Source organism: Girardinichthys multiradiatus, chromosome 14 (genome assembly GCF_021462225.1).
Source record: "Girardinichthys multiradiatus isolate DD_20200921_A chromosome 14, DD_fGirMul_XY1, whole genome shotgun sequence".
NCBI classification, from domain to species: Eukaryota; Metazoa; Chordata; class Actinopteri; order Cyprinodontiformes; family Goodeidae; genus Girardinichthys; species Girardinichthys multiradiatus.
In genome coordinates, this window is record NC_061807.1 from 15,862,907 (window position 1) to 15,886,697 (window position 23,791).

Consider the following 23,791-nt stretch of genomic DNA (forward strand, 5'->3'; position numbering starts at 1 on the left):
CGTCGTGTATTCACGTAACCTGTTTCAATCGGTGAAGCATGTTATGTTTCAAAACCAATCACATATATATAGAATATCGATGATGTATTACAGATTATTCCAGTTCCCACGGTCCCTGAATGCAACAGCTGGGAACATGTTCAGCCGCTGTGTTGAGCTGTCAGTCATGATTCTGCACCCCGTTTTTCGTTTGAACAAACTTTATGGCCCCATTTAGCTCCACAGAGCTGCCCTGATTGTGCCAGCAAAAAAAAAAAGGATCAGCACATTGAAGCTTATTTAAGGCGGATCAACTGCAGCTCTGTTCAGACTGTCCCCTGTCTGTCCTTGCAGATGGTCACAGAGTTTGGTTTAACAACTGCTGGCCCGGTGCGTTAAATGGAGAGAATCACCAACCTTTCTCTCTGCAGGTGCCAAACAATAAACAGTAGTCAAATGAAACTCCGCCCACCTAGTGCGCAGCCGCAGTAGCAGCCACAGCCTCCCAGGTGAGAACCATCACCTGCCTCAACGCTTCCTCCTGTTTCCTTATCAAAGTGTGGATGTTGTAGCTACTTTTCATTTCGTTGTGACGCAGGCAGGTTAAGGGTAAGAAACATCATGTGATTTGATGCTGAATTCGTCTTATGCAGTTTTCTTTTGTAATTATCTTTATTTAAATACTTACATAGTGTTTAAACCAATTAATGTCAGGGTGTGATTCAGTTTTGATTTTCTATAGGCTGATTTATGCAGAATAAAACAATCACTCAGACAAGATGAGTGCTTATAAATGAGAGAGAAAATGAAAGTCGGTGCAACTAAAGAACAAAGCATCTCAGTTTTATTGAGACCTTATAGTTTCCATTATAGGCGTCATTAGACCTGGGATGTTTTCTGAATGGCCCCGGATCTCATGAAAGAAGACATTTAAAGTACATGTCTGATAAAAAGATACTTTAAGCCACAATATGACATAAAATTTCACATTTTTAGATAAAATCATTGAGTTTTGTTTCTATTGTTTTCCATATAATCACTGCGCACTTCACCTAAAACTGACAAACAAGTCAAACGAATAAAGGATGTATAAATAAAGAAGAAATAGAAGAAATGTGTGAATCTCCAACACATCTGGAAGCTTTTTTCTTCTGAGGAGTCAGACTTTATTGTCATTTATCGATAAAATCCCTTTTCAGTTACTCTTGACAGAAATATTAGGTTAGAAATTGGTCTGTAATGACTTATGATTGAAGGAACCAGATTAGATTTCTTTAAAAGATGTTTGTTTTGTTGCAAAGAGAATATTCTAAGAAATGAAGGTTGAATTCTCATGTTTCATAAACAGCAGCAGGTTTTTTCTAATGGAGTGGGAAGTTCCAGCTCAGTTCCTGCTTTTTTGTCAGGTTCTTCTTAATTTTTGTAATAGGCTGTGCCAGATGCTGTTAATACTGTCTAATTGAGGAATTACTTATCTTTTTACTGAACCAATGAGAGAAAAAAATCATAAAGATTTTTGGAGCTGATGCACAGGTGACTGATTTGCATTTCCTCTCCAGATGAATATGAAAGTGTTTGCAGATTGATGTGGATGTGAATTCAGCATCATGGATCAGCGTGAGGACCAGAAAGAAGGAGAACCTCTGTCTGAAACCAAGGACCAGAGCAAAGCTCAGAGGTGAGGTGACCTTCTTTTACTGTCCTTGTCTCTTCATATCTGAGCTCAGCACCACATCACTTTAGCTTTATTTACAGCAACAAACCTGAAGATGACCGTAAACATGGAAGGAAACAGAAACATGAACCCAGCGCTGAGTCCTGGAGGAGTAACTTATCAAAGGATCAGCATATTGATTTTAAATCAGACCATCCTTCAGCTACAGAAAGGTGAGCGCCATCTAAATTATGTAACTATCTAAAATCTAAATTAATAAGCTTTAATATTTGATCTTAATGTGCACAGTGTCATGGAAAGGTAAATATGTTCTAGCAAATCTCTCCTCTTTTAGCTTTTTTGGCCCCGTTAAATGTTTGAGATCATGAGTTATTTTAAAATCAGACAAAGATAACCAGAGTGAATACAAAACATTAATCATTTATATTTCATTTATTAACTAAAGCTGTCCCAACCAACCTGTTCCTATGTGGAAAAATAATCCTAATTGTCCAACCCTTGTTGGCAGCAACTTTAACATCACTGTGGATGACGTTTAGCCCACTCTGCTTTGCACAATTGTTTTAATATATATTTGAGGATATTATACATTTTAAGTATAAACAGGTTCAGCAGGTTATGTTAATGTTGCTGCTGTATTTGTTTCATTTGTCAACAGAAAGTTTACGTTCTTTGAACTTTCTCTCATTTCATTGTTTTACAGCAACAGCAACTTCAACGTATTTTATTGGGTTTTCTTTGATAGACAAACACAAATTAGCGCTAACTGTAGAGTTGAAGAAAAAAAAATTGGCATTTATTTGTATTCAGCATTAATTTCCTCTTAAAGCCAGCTGTTCTGTGAAGTTCTCCGATGTTTGTTAGAGAACGTTTGTGAACAAACATCAACAAAGAAGACAGTAGAGGGAAAGTTTAAACTTTAAGGGTTGGGTTGCACTACATCAGCTTTATGACAAAATCACAAGTTTTAAACATCTCCCAGAACTCTGTTCAACACATCATCTGAAAATGTAAAGATTATGGTGCAGCTGCTACCTACCTAGACATGGCCGTCCGTGTAATCTAACAGGTCAGGTAAAGAGAGCAGTTATCAGTAAGCTAGCCAAGAGGCTAACAGTAACTCTGGAGGAGCTGCAGAGAGGCATAGCTAACATGGGAGACTCAGTCTACACCACAGCTGTTGTGAACTCTAAAAATCTGGGGCCTAATGTACGAAAGAGTGCGCGTAGCTTTCATACTAAAAGTTTGCAGTAGGGAGAAATTCAGAAACTTCTGGTGCACAACAAAATTCAGATGTACGAAACTGTGTGTAGACATGTCACCGCACACGTAGCCTTCATACATCCCAATTTCCCGTGAATTTGGCGCAGTTGCATGCGGCCCTTAGACCACCCGGTCCCTGCCTCTAAATGGATCTGCAATGTAGAATAAGTAGCCGTAAATCCCCCATCACGGCTCCAAATAACCATGGCAACGGTGCTGTGAGAGGCAAAGAATCGGTTCCTGTCGACAGACGAACGCTAAGAAAGACTGTGTCTACACACCATGAGGGATGTTTGTTGTAAATTACAGCAAACCAACAACTTCTTGAATTACATCAGAGACTCAAACCTGACTGGAAATAAAAGGACTGTCGGCTTGAACCCGTTTAGTTCTACAATGTCTGCATTAAATCCACACAGCACTCTAGCTGATGAACTGATCTCAATTACAGCTCATCATTATAATAAAGTGAATATTCCTCCCATATTTAAAGACTGTCACCACACACACTATGTGAAGTACTTTAGAACTTCAAAACCAATCAGGATGCCACATAAAAAATAGAAAATCACCTAGAAGCCAGCCATAGCACACAAAGTCTGCTTAAGGTTTGTTCCCAACATTTATAATTATTATAGTATGAAGGACTCATGAGCTGAGGAGGCCAACGAGCCATTGAATTAGTTTGACACATTGGTGCGTCATTAATAGGTTGCACATGTATTGAATAAAAATGCTTTCTATTCATAAATTCATATTCACTACAGATGGGGCCCTTATAGCAATATGAGTGCAGTCCGTAGCTCTGATTACATTCAGAAATCGGCTCCACGTTGCAAATGAGAGGCACAGTTTGGGGGAACGTTATATATCAGGGCAACATACAGATGAGGCTGACTCACATTGCTGGCATTGGACGGCACGGCTCAGGGATGATTGTTAAAAACCCGACCTGTCAGTCAGTTCCCTCTGAAAAGCTCTGGTGGAAAAGACCGCAGTGAGAACTTGAACTGGCAACAGAGACACAGAGCGCGGTTCCTCCTGGTTTCTCTCCATAACACTGAGACCAGCTCCATGCCCAGGACAATCTAAACCAGCTGATAAGCCATGCATGTGTGGTTGTCTCCAGCTTGTCCACCTTAGGAATTATCAAACCTGACTTGTTTGGAGTTAATGTGCTGATCCGACATTGTTGGCTTTTTCAGTGAACGAAAACGACCCTTAGATGATTCACATTTTATGCTCCTCAGGGGGGAAGCTGGTCAGAGTTTATGATAAGATGGGTTTTAGAAGGTATAGTGGTGGTTAGGTGATTAAGCTTTTAGGAAACTACAACTAAGTTGTTTCATTGCCAAATCAGCATCCATCCATCCATCCATCCATCCGTCCATCCATCCATCCAGGGAACCCACACATGCACGGTAATAATCCATAAACCCAATTGCAAAAGGACGCCAGGCTGGGATTGGAACCCACGACCTTCTTGCAACAGTGCTACCAACTGCTCCACCGTGCAGCCCTGAGATGGAATAAATCATTTTTATTTCTTTTTCCAGTAAATGGATGGACGAATCATGAACATGGGTCTATGTTCTCTATGAAACCCAAAGCAGAAACATTTGAAACGATCTGCTGCAGTTCAAACCGAGCATCAGAATGGGGAAGAAAGGTGATTTAAGTGACTTTGAACATGGCATGGTTGTTGGTGCCAGACGGGCTGGTCTGAATATTTCAGAAACTGCTGATCTACTGGGATTTTCACGCACTACCATCTCTAGGGTTTACAGAGAATGGTCCGAAAAAGAGAAAATATCCAGGAAACAGCAGTTCTGTGGGCTCAAACGCCTTGTTGATGCCAGAGGTGGTGTTGGTGTAATGGTGTCGAGGATATTTTGTTGGCACACTTTGGGCCCCTAAGTACCAATTGAGCATAATGTCAACGCCACAGCCTACCTGAGTATTGTTGCTGACCATGTCCATTCCTTTATGACCACAGTGTACCCATCTTCTGATGGTTACTTTTAGCAGGATAACGCTCCATGTCATAAAGCACAAATCATCTCAGACTGGTTTCTTGAACATGACAATGAGTTCACTGGACTCAAATGGCCTCCACAGTCACCAGATCTCAATCCAATAGAGAACCTTTGGGATGTGGTGGGAGATTCGCATCATGGATGTGGAGCCAACAAATCTGCAGCATCTGTGTGATGTTATCATGTCAATATGGACCAAACTCTCTGAGGAATGTTTCCAGTACCTTGTTGAATCTATGCGACGAAGGATTAAGGCAGTTATGAAGGCAAAAGGGGGTTCGACCCGGTACTAGCAAGGTGTACGTAATAAAATGGCCAGTGAGTGTAAGTAAGTCAAGTTTATTTATACAGGGCCTTTCAGCCACAAGGCACTCAAGGTGCCATACATAAGGAAAAACATCACAATGATACAGAAAGTCAAACAACAGTAAAACAAATCAAATGACATTAATAATCCTTGGGGGTGTACTGGTAAGAATACAATCCTTCTAAGAAATCTAAAAATCTATTAATCCTTAACTGGGTCACTGGTATAAAACAGCTTTAGTCCAAACGTTTAAATTCTAAAAATATTTGGCTTTCACTGGTATGAAATAGTTGTAATACAAAGCTAAAAATCTATGAGCCACATTTAGGTATTTAAGATGTATGTCAGGGTGCGTATGTTCATAAGAGCATGTGTGTGTGTGTGCAAGTGAGTGTGTGCAAAGTAAGTCCATGAAGCACTGTCACAGAGCCCATTGTCCTTGATGGTATGACGGAACGTTCATCCACCGGCCACAAAGTTCTGAGCAGGTCCACAGATGTCCTCAGGGACTGGAGGGGCAGAGGGTCATGTTTACATAATAATAAGGAGAAGTTGAAGATAGCCAGCCATCAAGGCCGTGCAGGGGAGCCAGATTCAGAAAAACAACAATTATTTGGGTCAGGCTGACTCTGAATTTTCCATCCACCTTGAGAGTCTCGCTGGTGCTTCTCAATGGCGAATCCAAACAGCCAAATTCCTGGTCTTTCGCCAGATCCGAGCGAACAACTTCTCCAAGGTTTTCCCATTTCACCTCTGAGTCCAGGAATTGCAGCCAGCCTCCATCTTGTAGGATCACATCCAGTTTGTGATTTTGCCCCCCTAACATTTCAGTCTTAGTGTTGATAGCTCTGCAGATCCCTTCACATAAGTCAGGCAGCCTTGCAATGGCCAGAACTGCTGCCCACGTTTCCCCAGTTTCACGATATGCCAGGTAACCACAAACTCCGAAAAGTAGAAATCCTGCTATCAGAAATCCAAATATGTACACATCTTCCACATCCTCGACTGACATCATTGTAATCCTCCACTTCTGTCAGGAGTCCATTGTGCATCCGGAGAGGAATGTTCCCTCTGGACAAAAGGGCTCTCCCTTACCCTGTCTTCCATCAAGAAAATTTGATCAATTGCGTTGAAAGGCCAGCTGACCAGATCCATAATTCACAATTCGGGAGATATGCAAAGAGAGACAGCAGAAAAGCGTCCTCCTCCACTGAGAGCAGAAACAGAAAAAAACCATGTGAGAACCTGTGGACCACATAGACAGCCCTGCTGCAGCCCAGCCTCCCATCACCAAATCTGTTACTCTTGGTTCACTGAACCAATTTCTATATATATTTATTTTATCACCTGTTCAGATCTACAAATCACTTTGACTGATCTCCATCTGGTTTTTGTGTGGAGAGCCATAATGTGAGCAAAGTCTTCATGATTCCTCCACAGATTGAAGCTGTTCTCAGAGGCTCCTAGTGGTCAGTCTGCCCAACAGCACCAAAGAGAGCTGGACTCCATATTTATGGTCTGTAGATGTACACCTACTGCTTTATGTCTGTTGATTTACAGTTATCTCTATGCTGCATATTGTAAAGCAGTGGGTTGACAGTCTGTTTTGCAAGTATAACCTCATTATAATATTGTTAATTATAATCTCATGAACTCTTTCTTACTTCAGTCCTTAGAATTAGTTCATGTTTACAGTTCACCGCCTGAAAATCTGTTTATTTCTCTTGTTCTCTTTGCTTATGTAAATCATATTTTAATTCTAAGTAAACCTGGTTAGATTGTCTGAAATAAAAATTTGTCACACATTTTTAAACATGGTCTGTTGAAGGCTTGTGTTCTTGTTTAAAGAAATCAGTTGACAAAATTATCACTAATATAAATTAAAGACAACATCTGGCTGTTATTTCACCTATACTTAACTAGTTTTGATGGGGAGGGCAGAATAAAAGTCTTTCAAAGTTTTTGAAAAATAAAATTTAGGATTTTATGACAGTTGCACATAAAGAACCTAAAGTTTCTGCTGAAAGTCTCTTAAAGCGACGTTTTCCACCCGACTGGTTACAGTGCTAAACTGGTCCTACTGCTTACTAAGCACCATTTCAAAGCAAGTGCTCATTTGCTGCAGAACTAGAGGAAAGAACCGAGGCGGGCGCATGGGGCACAACATCACAATAACACACTGTCTCTGAACTTTAAACTGTTTATTTTTTAAATCAGGAAGTTTAAGTTGCTAAATGTGTTGCTAAGAGCTGCACTTAAAGCTAATTATTTTCCACTTAGGTGGTGATATTAGAGCATCTGTTGGCAGGGATACTGGGATAAATAACATGATTCATGTTGTTAAATTGTCCTTAAGCACTACTGTTCTTCACAAATGCACAGAATAAACCAGGAAGAGGACCAACTATGAACTAGATAAGACCTTCATAATGACGTAATGATGTGGCTCTGACTTAGGAGACCAGGTCAGAATTGGCTCCAGCACCAGTCCTGGTTCAGCACTGGAACCACTTTGGTGGAAAAGCCCTAAATTTAGAGCAGCATTCACCTGAATAGACCCCTGTCTGATGTCATTATGGAGAGCTGCTCACAGTTAAAGTTTGTCATGTAAAAACTGTCACTAAGTTTGAAACTCCACTCATGAACATCCTCATTTAAAGTTGGTTCACAACCTTCGCTAAATGATTTTTATCTTTCTATTTTAGGAGCTGAAAGGGAACATAAACACTTTTGTGGAGAATGAACTGCAGAAGATCCAAATGGTCCTGGGTTCAGATTACCCAGAAGGTTTAGAGGGGAATAAGGAGGATGATGAGGTTTTAGAGGGTGAAGATAAAGAGCAGATAAAGAAGAGCAGAGAAGCATTTGAGAAGATCACGCAGCACTTCCTGAGGAGGATGAACCATGAGGAGCTTGCTGACCGTCTTCAAAGCAGTAAGATCATTTCTCTAAAGAGTTAATATGCTGGAGAATCCGCTAATGAGGAGCTCCCTAGCTTTGAAATCACTGACTATGATCTCCTTCGTTGGCCTGCCTGTTATATCAGAGAGGAATCTTGGACTTTTTGTTACCGTTGAGCTGATTTTCAGGACCTGCTTTAATGTCACCTCAAGGTTGGAGTTTGCCTGTAGGATTACAAGGAATTTGTAGCTTTCTTGCCTTAGATAGAAAAATCTTATCTTATGAATCATGTGGCCACACCTAGAATACTGAAAAAATAAGTACCTCCTACAGATTTATTCTGTTTTCTCTCATTTGTCAATCTTAAATGTTTCAAATTATTATGCAAATTTTGTTATCAGACCAATATAACTTAAAGTAAAAACAAAATTCTGATTTTAATAGATATCCAAACAAACCTGTAAAAACATGAGTTCCCCACCCCACCTTGCAAAAACAGTAATTTACTGTTATTAACTCATATTTTGGATGTTCAGTTTCACTGACCTAATTACTGCCAAACATGTAGAGTCAAGAAATTGTTTTATGACACCACGAAGTTTGCTACCATTTTTAAAAAAAGCAACACATCATCATGACCTTTTTAAAAAACAACAACAAAAACAATCAACAGATGAGAATCAGAGGGTTGCAAAGCTGATTTTAAGGCTTTGGGACTCCAGAGAACCACAATGAAAACCATTATCCACAAATGGAGAAGAGGACCATCACACCAACAGTGAAACATAGTGGTGGTAGTGTGATGGTCTGGATCTGCTTTGTTACTTCCAGACCCAGATGTTTGGTCTTAACTGATGGAACCATGAAATCAGGTCTCTGGTAGAAAATCCTGAATGAGAAGTTCTGGCTATCAGTTTGTGATCTTATGCTCAGGCATAATTGGTTCATGCAGCAGTACGATGATCACTAATCAACAACTCAGCTCGAAAAACACAAAGTGAAATAAAGAGGGGCCAATTTAACATCAAGACTTAAACCCAAATGAAAAGCCAGCATGACCTTAAAACTGTTCATGCTTGACCCTCCCCCCTCAAGAAGAGTAGGCCTATATTCCACCACAGTGATGAGACTTATCGTCAGTTATCACAGATACGTGGTGGCAGTTGAGGCCTCCAGGAGTGGCACAACCAGTTATTAAGCTTACAGGGCGGTTACTTTACTACGCTTATCTTATCTTATTGAAATCTGGCTGATGGTCTAAAACATTTAACTGTGACAAAAATGTAAAAACTGAAAAAACTGTAGGCGGCAAATATTTTTACAGCATTATATGTAATCCAACATTTCAGTGTCTTTGCTGTACATCCTGGCTAGATGGAGAAGTGAGTCAATGTCTTGTTATTTCCTGGCATGTTGCCTGATATGATGTATAAAAGATGGCAGATGATGGCTCCACTGTGAAACCAGAACCCATAGGTATTTTTGTAATTATCTTGGTGGTTGATGCTACAAAGTTTAAAGTAAACCTGGATCCATGTGTGTGGCATAGATCCTTTGGGGTTTTTGTAATCAATCCAGGTGGTACAGAGATTTGTCTGTCTGGTCTCCCAGTCTTAACTAATTGATCTGTCAACTGGTAGTTGGTGCTTGGCTCCTCTGATAAACTTCTAATATCCTTCTGGGTCACATTAGATTCTGAGTCATCTTCCTACTTATGTTTGCTGGTATACTTTCTTACAGGAGCTTCCATTGAGTGTAGACACTTCTTATTGGTTGGTAGTTTGATGGCAATGCCCCCTTTCTGTTTATCTTTCTGATCAGCATTGCTAACATTGAATGAATCATTCTGGGTTGGTCCTGTCCATTAGCAGCTGGTTCATTTAAGCATTCATGGAGGGCATTCAGGTTATTTGACCAGTAGGGATTGATCAGGTACAGTCCAACCCTTAAAACTTGAGACTTTAATTTAGATGAATGCCATTGTTATTTGTACTGGGTCTTTCTCTGGTAGGCTGACGTGTGAGCTTTCAGCTCATCCAGGCAAATTGCATTGGTGTTATGTGATGCCTCCTTCTCCCAGCAACTCCAAAATTGTTGAGTCTTAGCTTTTTGTGAGTCTTTTCTCATTTTGCTACATACCACCTAGTGGAAACTTTTAATGGAGAACATCCACCATCTTAACAATTTAACTTAAGAGTAGTTATAGGGAGGCTGAAACAGTTGTACAAGAATTATAGTGAAGTCACACCGCAAGTCTATTGGTCAGACAAAATAAGTGGCGCTCTACATTTCTCAAGTCAAGCAAATCCTACAAACATTCAACAATAAAGAAGAAGTTCATGATCTTATGTCTCAAGTCAGCTGCCATTGTATTCAGCTCATCTAGGCTTCCCAGTTGGGCTTGGTATTCATTATTTGACTGTGATGATGATATTATTTCATTTATTTATTTTATTTTTTGCATTCTTTAAGAATCACTCATCACATGCCAGCAAACACTGAAGTCTAACCTAAAGAAGTTCCAGAGGGTGTTTGAAGGGATTGCTAAAGCTGGGAAACAAACCCCTCTGAATCAGATCTACACGGAGCTCTTCATCACAGAGGGAGGCTCTGGAGAGGTCAACGATGAACATGAGGTCAGACGAATCGAGGCAGGGTCCTGGAAACCAGACAGACCCGAAACCCCAATTAGACATGGAGACATATTTAAACCCCTACCTGGAAGAAAGGAACCAATCAGAACAGTCATGACAAAGGGAGTGGCTGGCATTGGGAAAACAGTCTTGACACAGAAGTTCACTCTGGACTGGGCTGAAGACCAAGCCAAGCAGGACATCCAGTTCATGTTTCCGTTCACGTTCAGAGAACTGAATCTGTTAAAAGTGGAACAGCTCAGCTTGGTGGAGCTTGTTCATCACTTTTTTAGTTAAACCAAAGGAATCTACAGGTTTGAAGAGTTAAAGGTTGTTTTCATCTTTGACGGACTGGATGAGTGTCGACTTCCTCTGGACTTCCACAACAATGAAATCCTGACAGATCTAACAAAGTCCGCCTCAGTGGATGTTCTTCTGACAAACCTCATCAGAGGGAAACTGCTTCCCTCAGCTCGCCTCTGGATAACCACACGACATGCAGCAGCCAATCGGATCCCTTCTGAGTTTCTTAGCATGATGACTGAGATTAGGGGATTCACTGACCTACAGAAAGATGAGTACTTCACAAAGAGATTTAGATATACGAAGCAGGAAAAAATGGTAATTTCCCACATCAAGAAATCACGAAGCCTCCACATCATGTGCCACATCCCAATTTTCTGCTGGATCACTGCTACAGTTGTGGAAGACATGTTAAACAACAAAAACAGAGAAAAGCTGCCAAGCACCCTGACTGAGATGTACATACACTTCCTGGTGGTGCAGGCCAAGGTGAAGAAGCTCAAGTATGATGAAGGAGTGGAGACAGATTCACACTGGAATCCAGAGAGCCAGAAGATGATGGAGTCTCTGGGAAAACTGGCTTTTGAGCAGCTGCTAAAAAGAAACCTCCTCTTCTATGAATCAGACCTGACAGAGTGTGGCATTGATCTCAAAGAAGCTTCAGTGTGCTCAGGAGTGTTCACACAGATCTTCCAAGAGGAGAGAGGGCTGTATCAGAACACTTTGTTCTGCTTCGTCCACCTTAGTGTGCAGGAGTTTCTGGCTGCTCTTCATGTTCATCTGACCTTCATCAAATCTGGAGTCAATCCGCTTGTAAAAGTCGAAATGAAATCCAAGGATTTAGAAGAAAGAAACCATGAATCTTCAGAGATTGATCTCTACAAGAGTGCTGTGGACATGGCCCTAGAGAGTCCAGATGGACATCTGGACCTGTTCCTCCGCTACCTTATGGGTCTTTCACTGGAGACCAATCAGACTCTCCTAAGGGGACTGATGTCACAGACAGTAAGCAGATCGCAGATCAATCTAGAAATAGCCCAGTACATCAAGGAGAAGATAAATAAAAATCTTTCTGTGGAGAAAAGCATCAATCTGTTCCACTGTCTAAACGAACTAAAGGATCAGTCTCTGGTGGAGGAAATCCAACAATCTCTACGCAGAGGAAGTCTTTTGGCAGATCAACTGTCTCCTGCTCAGTGGTCAGCTCTGAACTTCTTCCTGCTGTCATCAGGAGAATGTCTGGAGATCTTTGACCTGAAGAAATACTTTCCTTCAGATAATGCTCTACTGAGGCTGCTGCCAGTAGCCAAAGCCTCCAGCAAAGCTATGTAAGTACATACATTTTTAATTTTACTTTTAAAAAATAGCATACAGCAAATCAGTAGCATTCCTCTAGGATCTATGTGAAAAACCACTAAACAGATTAAAGACAAATGAAGGTAAACTAACTGCAATAATACAAAGTGCACAATCTCAATAGCAGTTGTTCTGGTAACAAGTGGCCTAAAACTTCTTCTGCTTTATTTGTTCCTAAATGTGACTCTGACCCCAAAACCTAGAGGTGTGTCTCAGGTCTAGCTTCTTCTAACAGTATCTACATCTGAGACACGTTGAGACAAGTGCAAAGCTAATGTTAGCATGTTGACTCCCAGCTTGGCGTATAATGTGGCTTGTACCATATTTCATTGGGATTCAAGATAATTGATGTGTAGACAACACAGAAACAGTTTCAAACTCTGTGCCTCTCTACAACCAGAGCCCTCTGTGCATAACTGTCTGACCCTGAGTTCATCAGATAACACACAGAGAGCCCGAGGAACCGCATCTGCCTCTTTATTACACCAAATAAGGATTGCTAAATTGCTTGTGCAGAAAAATCCAAACAACTGCATGTGCAATAAGTGGGCGTATATACAAAGATTGCATGCGCAATGAATTATGGGTGCAAAAGAGTTGCAGACTGCCCCTTTTAAATGAGGAAATTATATTTGCTACTGGCTATTACCATGGAAGTGTTGAAGAGCATAAAGCCGTAAAAGAAAGATTAAGTTGAAACCCATGGAGTTGGAGGTAATAATAAAAAAAATCATTTATATAAGTATCTACAAAAGTGCTACAAAACGACAGTAAAAACATTTCAAAACATGAAAATACTAAAAGCTACAGTTAAACCATGAAATAATAATTATAAAACCTAGAAAAGCTGAGAACCACTGTCAGACTTGCATCACAGTACAGCTCTAAACTGTCATAATGTTGACGGCCGACTTGACCCACATTCAGAAAAATACGAAGAAACAGAGAAACGTTTAGTAAAACTTTTATTTTGGAACTCAGGTGCAGGGAACTGAAGTAGCAGGGAGACTGCAAGGGAAAACGGACACAGGTGAGAAACCACAACTGAAATTCTCAAATATGTTCTATGGTGAAAGCTTATATTAGGTAGAGTTCAGTCCGCCAGAGAGAGAAGTTGTGATCCTGGTGAGCGATGGCTACGCAGCACAGCCGTAGCAGGTGAGTCCAAAGAGGTTTGGAGGAGGGTGGACAGTGTTCGCATGAAGCTGTGAGGACAATATCTGATCAGGCTGCCAGCGGAACAAAAACAAGGATCCAGAGTCCAATAAACTGTTTGAAAGTTCCTTCTGAAGTCTCACAAGAACGAAGCTTTGTCAACCTGAGACAAAAACAAAACATTAGTTAAGGAGCAAGGAACAGAATCTTCTCAGAATTGCAATAATCTTAAACCAAGAATTGGCCAGGTAAAATACCACGAAGAGACAAAACACTCAGGCATCGAAGTACTGGCTCGCCTCCTTCTTATAGTCCTCAGCTGATGACAATATGCGAAACACCTGACAAGCAGCTCCTCACGCCCCTACTGGTGGAAGAGGGTTAGTAGCAGGCAAAATGACCAGGATCTGACACCACCTCCCCCTCAACGACCGCCTCCGGGCGGTCCAGACGAACTGGCGTGGGACGACCAGAAGTCCTGAATCAAGTTAGAGTCCAAGATGAAAGACCGGGGAACCCAGAGGGTTACGGTCCTCGGGACCGTAACCCTCCCAATCCACCAGGAACTGCCATCCTCTTCCCTGCTGACGAGAGGCCACAATCCGGTGGACCGAGAAGACAGGGTGGCCTTGGAACTCCCGGGCGGGTGGAGGGGGCACGGCTGGAGGGGACAGCGTGCTGGACTGGACAGGCTTAATCTGAGATACATGAAAAACAGGATGGACTCGGAAACTAGGGGGTAAACATAAACGTACAGAAGAAGGATTAACCACAGAATCAATAACATAAGGACCGATGAACCTGGGAGATAATTTCCGGGACAGAGACTTAAGCGGAACAGTCCGTGTAGACAACCACACCTGCTGACCCGGGCTATAGGCAGGAGCGGGGGTCCGTTGTCTGTCGGCGTAGTGCTTGTTGGCTGCAGCAGACCGCTGTAATGCCTTGGAAGTGGCCGCCCAGATCCATCTGCATCGCCGGACGTGCTGTCGTACAGAAGTAACAGCAATCTCCTTTTCATCCGCAGGAAATGGGTGGTTGATACCCTAGCGAAACCTCAAATGGGGAAAACCCAGTGGCAGTGGACACATGTGAATTGTGTGAGTATTCAATCCATGGCAAATGGTCGCTCCAGTCAGTGGGACTGGAGGATGCTGCGCAGCGTAGAGCTGCCTCCATCTCCTGATTAAGTCTCTCTACTTGGCCATTGGTTTGCGAATGGTGACCGGAAGTTAGAGAAACCTTTGCCCCCAATGCTGCACAGAATTCCCTCCATACCTGGGCGGTGAACTGAGGTTCCCGGTCAGATAGCACGTTCTGGGGAATTCCATGCAAACGAAACACGTGTTTGACCAAAAGCTTGGCAGTCTGGAAGGTGGATGGTAGTTTCCTGAGGGGTACAAGATGGTAGGCTTTAGAAAATCTGTCCACTATTGTCATAATAGTCGTCATACCATGAGAATCTGGAAGGCCAGTAACAAAATCCACGGCAATGTGGGACCAAGGTCAAGGTGGAACAACCAGTGGTTGTAGAAGGCCAGCAGGCCGTCGATTTGATGTCTTGTTTCGAGCACATGTTCTACAAGCAGTCCTTAACGTCCCGATGTAGAGTGGGCCACCAGAAGCGTCTGGTTATTGCGGCAATGGTCCGACTAGCTCCTGGGTGGACCGCAAACCTTGAAGCATGAAACCAGGTAATGAGGCGAGACCGGACGGCGTCGGGCACATACATCCGATTAGATGGTCCAGATCCTGGCCCCGGGTCAGCAAGGAGGGCTTGCCGCACACAGCCCTCAATCTCCCAGGTCATGGTTCCAAACGTGCAACTATTCAATTCAATTCAGTTTTATTTTTCTAGCGCCAATTCACAACACATGTTGTCTCAAGGCACTTCACAACAGTCAGGTACATACATTCCAATTAATCCTAACAATTGAACAGTGCAGTCGGAGTTAGCTTTTTATTCAAATTGGATAAAAAGTTTTTCTATCTAAAGAAACCCAGCAGATTGCATCCAGTCAGTGACTTGCAGCATTCCCTCCTCCTGGATGAGCATGTAGAGACAGTGGACATTCACTGGCGTTGACTTTGCAGCAATCCCTCATACTGAGCATGCATGTAGCGACAGTAGAAAGGAAAAACTCCCTTTTAACAGGAAGAAACCTCCAGCAGAACCAGGCTCAGTGTGAGCGGCCATCTGCCACAACCGACTGGGGGTTTGAGAGAACAGAGCAGAGACACAAAAAGAACACAGAAGCACTGATCCAGAAGTACTTTCTATGGGAAGGAAAAGTAAATGTTAATGGATGTAGCTCCTTTAGTTGTTTCATCTAGAAAGAAAGAACAGATAAACTCTGACCCAGTTTTCAAGGTTAGAGTCTGAAAGAGACCACATAGAGTTAGTCATAGTAAAAGCTCAGTCAATCACCATGTCTAGGAGAGAGAAAGGGTTAAACACTGAAAGACAGGGCTATGTGGATCATCGGTAGAGGGTGAGCATTAAGTTGTTGCCAGCAGAAGCTCGGACGATTCCCCTCTCCAGAAAGGTGTCACAGGCAGACACAGAGCCAGGCCAGGTGTAGCTTCTAGGAAGAGAAAAGAGAGAACAAGGTCAAAAGTTGAAATAACGGCAAACAATGCAAAATTGGAGAGTAGTGTGAGAATGTAGCGAAGAGGGTGAAAGTGCTCGTTATGTCCTCCAGCAGCCTAAGCCTATAGCAGCATAACTACACAGATAGTTTCAGTTCAGATTATTTAGTTAAACGGCGCTTATTTACAACAATGTCGTCTCAAGGTACCTCACAAAGGGTCCCACTGATGGTCATTGTTATACTAAAAACCACAATGATTGGGATACCTCCCTCTGTCAGACTGATTATAATCATTGGAAAAGAGAAGGGGTCATACAGGTAGCAGAAATGGAGGGTGTGTTTGCACCTCAACCATAACTGAACCGGTTTAGGCTAAACCTGACTCCCCCTTACTCCAACCAACAGGGAGGGAAGAAGACGGAGGTAAAAAATAAGGAAGAAAGCTCAGGATAAACTAAGCCACTCTAACTATAAGCTTTATCAAAAAGGAAAGTTTTAAGCCTAGCCTTAAAAGTAGACAGGGTGTCTGCCTCACGGACTAAAGCTGGGAGCTGGTTCCACAGGAGAGGAGCCTGATAACTAAAGGATCTGCCTCCCATTCTACTTCTAGAGACTCTAGGAACCACCAATAAACCTGCAGTCTGAGAACGAAGTGCTCTGTTAGGAACATATGGAACAATCAGATCTCTGATGTATGATGGAGCTAGATCATTAAGGGCTTTATATGTGAGGAGGAGAATTTTAAATTATATTCTGGACTTAACAGGGAGCCAATGAAGGGAAGCTAAAATAGGAGAAATATGATCTCTCTTTTTAATTTTCATCAGAACTCTTGTTGCAGCATTTTGAATCAGCTGAAGGCTTTTAACTGCATTTTGTGGACATCCTGATAGTAACGAATTACAATAGTCCAGCCTTAAAGTAACAAATGCATGGACTAGTTTTCAGCGTCACTCCTAGATAGGATATTTCTAATTCTGGCAATATTCCGGAGATGAAAGAAGGAAATCCTAGAAACCTGTTTAATATGGGATTTAAATGACATGTCCTGGTCAAAAATAACAACAAGGTTTTTTACTTTATTATCAGAGGTCAATTTAATGCCATCCAGGTTAAGTGATTGACTAAGCAGTTTCTTTTTTAAAGACTCCGGTCCAAAGACGACAACTTCTGTTTTGTCTGAATTTAGAAGCAAAAAATTTAACGTCATCCAAGTTTTTATTTCAAGACATGCTTGCAATCTATCTAACTGGTTGGGCTCATCAGGATTTATGGATAAGTAAAGCTGAGTATCATCAGCGTAACAGTGAAAATTTATCCCATGCTGCCTAATAATTTGACCTATTGGAAGCATATATATAGTAAAGAGAATTGGCCCAAGTACTGAGCCCCATGGTACTCCACAATTAACCCTGGAGTTTAAAGATGATTTATCATTTACATGAACAAACTGGAATCTGTCAGACAGATAAGATTTAAACCAGCCTAGCGCTGTTCCCCTGATCCCTACAGCATATCCCAGCCTTTCTAAGAGAATTTTGTGATCGACTGTATCAAATGCAGCACTGAGATCTAACAGAACCAGAACAGACACAAGTCCATTATCTGAGGCCATAAGAATATCATTAGTGTCCTTCAGCAGAGCTGTTTCAGTGCTATGATGAGCTCTGAAACCTGACTGAAACTCTACAAACAGGTCATTGCTGTATAAATGCTCACACATTTGATTAGCAACAATTTTCTCAAGAATTTTAGATAAGAATGGAAGATTGGATATAAGTCTGTAATTTTTCAAGTCATCTCGATCAAGCGAAGGTTTCTTAAGTAAAGGTTTAATTACAGCTAACTTAAAAGCCTGTGGTACATATCCATTTACTAAAGATAGATTAATCATATCTAAAATGGGGCTTGTAATCACAGGGAACACTTCCTTAAATAATTTGGTTGGGATTGGGTCTAACATACAAGTTGCAGGTTTAGATGAAGCTAATATTTCTGATACCTCAGGAAGCTTCACAGGATCAAAACAGTCCAAACACAAATCAGGTTCTGCAGTTATTTCCAATGTTGTCTCACTTGCTGAGGATGAAGTAATCATCTTCGGGAGTATGTCAAAGATTTTCTTTTTAATAGAATCAATTTTATTTAAGAAGAATCCCATAAAGTCATGGCTGCTAAGAGCTAAGGGAATGGATGGCTCAACAGAGCTATGACTCTGTGTAAGTTTAGCAACTGTACTAAAGAGAAACCTAGGATTATTCTTGTTCTCTTCTATTAATGATGAGAAATAAGCTGTTCTAGCTTGGCGAAGTGTCTTTTTATACAACATTAGGCTATTTTTCCAGATCAAGTAGGAATCCTCTAGGTGTGTAGAACGCCATTTTCTCTCCAATTTTCCAACATTGTGCTTTAAAGTACGCTGCTCTGAATTAAACCAAGGAGCTAGCCTCCTATTAATGATTACATTCTTTTTCAAGGGGGCTGCATTGTCTAATGCATGAAGAATGATGAAGAAACACTATGAACAAAAGAATCAATTTGTGAAGGGGCAGAAACAGAATTATTGCCCTCCACTGTGCTTTTCAGTGGAAATGAGGAAATTAAAAGTGTAACAGATTCTTTAAAGGTCGTTACAGCATCGCCTGATAATGATCTACTATAATGAAATTTTCTTTCAGGTGTGGAGTACTCGGTCAAATTAAACTCAAAGGTTATTAAGAAATGGTCAGACAGGACAGGGTTATGAGAGAATATTGTTATGTCTTTACACTCAATGCCATATGGTCAGCACAAGGTCCAGAGAATGAAGACAAAGGTGGGTAGGTTTGTTAATGTTTTGATCAAAGCCAATTGAGTCTAAGATAGCCTAAATATAGCGTTTAATACTATCACTTTCAGCATCTACATGAATGTTAAAATCCCCCACTATAATAACTTTATCTGTATTTAACACTAAATCAGATAAAAGGTCTGAAAACTGATCTAAAATTGAGAGTAAGGGCCTGGTGGACGGTACAAAACAACAAACAGAAGATGCTTTGCAATTTGGATGAGGAAAACTAACGATTAAATATTCAAAAGAGTTGTAGCTATTGATTGGTCTGGGGCTAATAAATCAGACTGAAAGATCGTTGCTACTCCTCCTCCTCGCCCAGTAATTCGAGGAATGTGAAAATTTAAATAATTAGTAGGAGTTGACTCATTTATAGTAACATAATCCTCTTGCTGCAGCCAGATTTCTGTGAGGCAAAGTAAATCAATCTGATTGTCACAAATCAGGTCACTAACTAGCAATGTCTTTGAAGAGAGAGATCTTATGTTCAGTAAGCCACATTTAATTGTTTTATTTTTCTATTCGGTCTGAGTTGTGTTTATTTTTATTAGATTTTCCTGATTTCCTCCTTTTAGATTATTTTTTAATCTATTCAATTTTGGCCGTGGGCGAGACACTGTCTTAATAGGGTAATGAGTGGGTAGCAGTACAGAAGCTGCAGAGAGGAGTGTTAAACTACGACCCTGCTTCCTGGTCTGAACCCTGGGTTGTCAGAGTTTTGGAGAACTAATAAATTCGGCCAGATTCCTAGAAAGAAGAGCAGCTCCATCCAAAGTGGGATGGATGTCGTCTCTCCGGATCAGACCAGGTTTTCCCCAAAATGTTCGCCAGTTATCAATGTAACCCACATTATTTTCTGGACACCACCTAGACAGCCAGCGGTTGAATGACAGCATGCGGCTAAACATGTCGTCACTGGTCCGATCGGGGAGGGGACCAGAGAAAATTACGGAGTCCGACATTGTTTTGGCAAACTTACACACCAAAGCAACATTAACTTTGGTGACCTCCGATTGACATAACCAAGTGTCCTTACCGCCAGCGTGAATAACAATCTTACTTTATTTACGCTTATCCTTAGCCAGCAGTTTCAGGTAGGATTTAATGTCGACCGTTCTGGCCCCTGGCAGACATTTGACTATGGTCGCTGTTGTCTCTAGTGACACGTTTCTGACTATGGAGCTGCCAGTTACCAGAGTTGGCTTCTCAGCGGGTGTGTAACTGAACGGGGAAAATCTGTTAGAAACGCAGACGGGTTGGTGGTGACCTGTGGGCTGGGATCTAGGACTATGCTTTCTACGTACAGTCACCCAGCTGGCCTGAAGCCCCGGCTGTGCGGGCTCTGCTGGAGGACTGCTACGGGGAGCTACCTTCGGTGGCTCCGCGATGGCTAAGGGGCCTCGGCTATTTGCTGGTTTTTCAACAGCGCGGAGCCGGGCCTCCAATTCAGACACCCTCGCCTCCAAAGCTACAAATATGCTATATTTATTACACGTCCCATTATCACTAAAGGAGGCAGAGGAGTAACTGAACACCTGGCACAGAGAGCAGGAGAGAGGAGAAGACTCAGAGAGAGAAACAGTAGAACGGGTAGCCATGGTGGAGCTAACGCTAAGCTAGCGACCCCTTACCACTACTAGAAAAACTGTGTAAACACGGACAGTCCCCAAACGTTAAAAGTAGCAACAGAAAGTAAGTGTTTTAACGTGCTTATGTATTAGATCAAGTAAGAGATATCACAGTAGAGATAAATCAGATCAAACAAGAGAGCTTCACACACCAAACAATTCACCAACAGCGAAAACAGGAAGTGACGTTACCCAGAGCAGGTAACTAGGAGGCAGGATAGGTGCAGCCAATTCCTCCGTCTCATTTGTGGAGAATTGAGATGACAGGGCATCTGGCTTTATATTTCTGGTACCAGGTGTGTAAGAGATCAACAAATTAAAACGAGAAAAGAACAAAGACCAACGTGATTGTCTAGGATTTAACCGTTTTGCTGACAGGATGTATGATAAATTTCTGTGGTCTGTCCAGACCAGCACAAGGTGTTCAGCGCCCTCCAACCAGTGCCTCCACTCCTCCAGGGCGAGCTTAATTGCCAGGAGCTCTCTGTCACCCACATCATAGTTTATTTCTGCTGTGGATAGTCGTCGAGAGAAAAAGGCACACGGATGGAGTCTTGCGTCGAGATCCTGGCGTTGGGAGAGCACCGCCCCCACCCCGGTGTCCGAAGTGTCCACCTCCAAGACAAACTGCTAAGCTGAATCCGGATGAACGAGTATTGGTGCATGGGTGAACTTAGTTTTCAAGGCGTTGAATGCGTTGTCTGCCTCCGTAGTCCAGGTGAACGGCACCTTGGAGAATGTCAGGGCTGTAAGGGGACTGGCCATCTGGCTGTAGTTCAGAATAAACTTCCTGTAAAAGTTGGCAAAACCAAGAAAACGTTGTAGCTCCTTTCGAGTTGTTGGAATAGGCCAGTCCTCCACCGCCTTGATCTTCTCGGCCTTAATGAACAGCTGATTCTCTAAGAGGCGCTGTAGGACTAGCCGGACGTGCTGACGATGCTCTGCAGAAGTCTTAGAGTAGACCAAAATGTCATCGAGGTAAACAAAAACGAACAGATTCAGGAAATCCCTTAACACATCGTTCACAAGGGCTTGGAAAACAGCAGGTACGTTACATAATCCAAATGGCATCACAAGGTACTCAATGTGTCCAAGTGGGGTCTTGAAAGCCGTCTTCCACTCATCTCCCTGGCGGATTCAAACCAAGTGGTAAGCGTTTCTAAGATCAAGCTTGGTAAATATTGTGGCACCATAAACTGGCTCAAAAGCTGATGAAAGCAGGGGTAGAGGGTACTTATTCTTTATTGTGATGGCATTTAGTCCCCTGTAATCTATACGTGGACGGAGGGATCCATCCTTCTTGCCAACAAAAAACCCCCCAGCTCCCAGTGGAGAAGAAGATGGACAGATTATCCCTGAGGCTAATGACTCCTTAATATATTTCTCCATTACCAACCTCTCCGGTCCCGAGATCTTGTAAAGACGGCTGGAAGGTAATGGAGTCCCCGACAAAAGGTCGATCGCGCAGTCATAAGGACGGTGCGCCGGGAGAGATTTAGCCCGAGACTTACTGAAAACTGCACTTAAGTCATGATACTCAGTTGGTATCTGAGCAAGATTGGTGGGTTCAAACTGTCTCTCCCTCTCAGGAGTACTATGTGGAACAGCTGATTGGAGACAAGATGACAAACACTGTGTAGACCAAGACTCTACCCTTAACTCCGACCAGTTGAGATGCGGGTTGTGATGCTGCAACCAAGGAAAACCTAGCACTAAAGAGCTCTGAACGATGGGAAAAACAAACAGGGTGATGAGCTCCCTATGGTTACCAGATAAAACCAATTCTAAGGGAAGTGTTCTATGGGTTATGCTGTGGAGCGTCCGGCCATCTATGGCTAAGACTTGACGTGGCATAGTTAATGGTTCAGTCTGAATCTGATTATGTTTTACCCGATCTTGATCAATTAGGCTCAGTTCACAACCTGAATCTACTAGGGCGGAAAAACTGAGGCTCTGTTGATTTAATACTAATGTGGCGGATAAAGTGAAACGTGAGGGCATGCCAAGAGGCTTCTGGTCCACGGGTCGTCCAGCTAGAACCGGTGGACCCGACCTTTTGGCCGAACCAGGCAAGCCAAAACAAAATGCTCAGGTGACCCACAATAAAAACACTGTCTGGCCTCACGTCGATGAATTCTCTCATCCTTAGACAACCGAGCCCAACCGCGCTGCATGGGCTCGGACTCAGCCTGACCTGAGGCCTGTACCGGCCGGCTCGGCAGCTGGTGAGTGGTAGAAGACTGCACTCTAGGAAAGAACCGCTCAGCGCGGTCTCGCCTCCTCTCCCGCATACGGGTATCCAACCGGAGGGCTAAATCAATATACTCATCTAGGTTTTCTGGCTCCTCCAGTAATACTAGTTCATCCTTTAAATTTTCATCTAGAGCTTGAAAAAACATTGACTTCATTGCACTGGAATTCCAACCAGACGCAACCGCTAGGGTTCGAAAATCTTTAGAAAAATCTGTGAGCGGTCAATTGTGTTGTTTAAGCGTACATAATCTACAAGCCACATCAGTCTGACCCATCTCAAGGTTAAAAATGGATCTAAAATCCTTCAAAAATCCTTCGTAAGTGCAGCCAAAATGGTTATAGTTAGTAAATCTTGCTTCTGCCCATCGGAGTGCCCTACAACATAACAACCCTAAAATATAAGACACCTTTGCATCATCATGGAGAAAAGACTGTGGGGAACGGTTAAATACTAAGGAACATTGTAACAAAAATCCACGACAACCTCCCACCTCACCAGAAAATTTATCCGGGCTGGGGGAAGTGACGTCTCGGCCATGCGGAAGTCGCTGCGTAACCGAAGGCTCTGCAGCGGCCTCCAGTGGTGCGGTAGTTCTAATACTTAAAGTATGCTGCAAGAGTGCAGTAATCTCCCCAAGCTGTTGACTAACCTGTCGCTGTTGTTCTAGGAGCGAACAGAGGGTTGAACCATGCGCCTTAATCGCCAGACCATGTTCCGAAACAGTTCTCCGTAGTTTTTCTGCGGGGTCCGGCTGGCCTGAGTGTTCTGTCATAATGTTGACGGCCGACTTGACCCACATGCAGAAAAATACGAAGAAACAGAGAAACGTTTAGTAAAACTTTTATTTTGAAACTCAGGTGCAGGGAACTGAAGTAGC

The 23,791-nt window shown here is 42.4% G+C and overlaps 1 protein-coding gene across 1 annotated transcript in view; it reads left to right on the plus strand.

The window, feature by feature from the left end:
* Positions 1-257: 257 nt before the first annotated feature.
* The window catches only part of LOC124881064 (NACHT, LRR and PYD domains-containing protein 1a-like), a 30,227-nt gene continuing 6,693 nt past the window's right edge, over positions 258-23,791 (plus strand). Inside the window, 6 exon segments of the mRNA XM_047386554.1 lie at positions 258-588; positions 1,539-1,657; positions 1,723-1,866; positions 6,701-6,776; positions 7,966-8,194; positions 10,634-12,425. Coding sequence (XP_047242510.1) covers positions 1,587-1,657; positions 1,723-1,866; positions 6,701-6,776; positions 7,966-8,194; positions 10,634-12,425 — 2,312 coding nt within the window. The 5' untranslated portion in view covers positions 258-588; positions 1,539-1,586.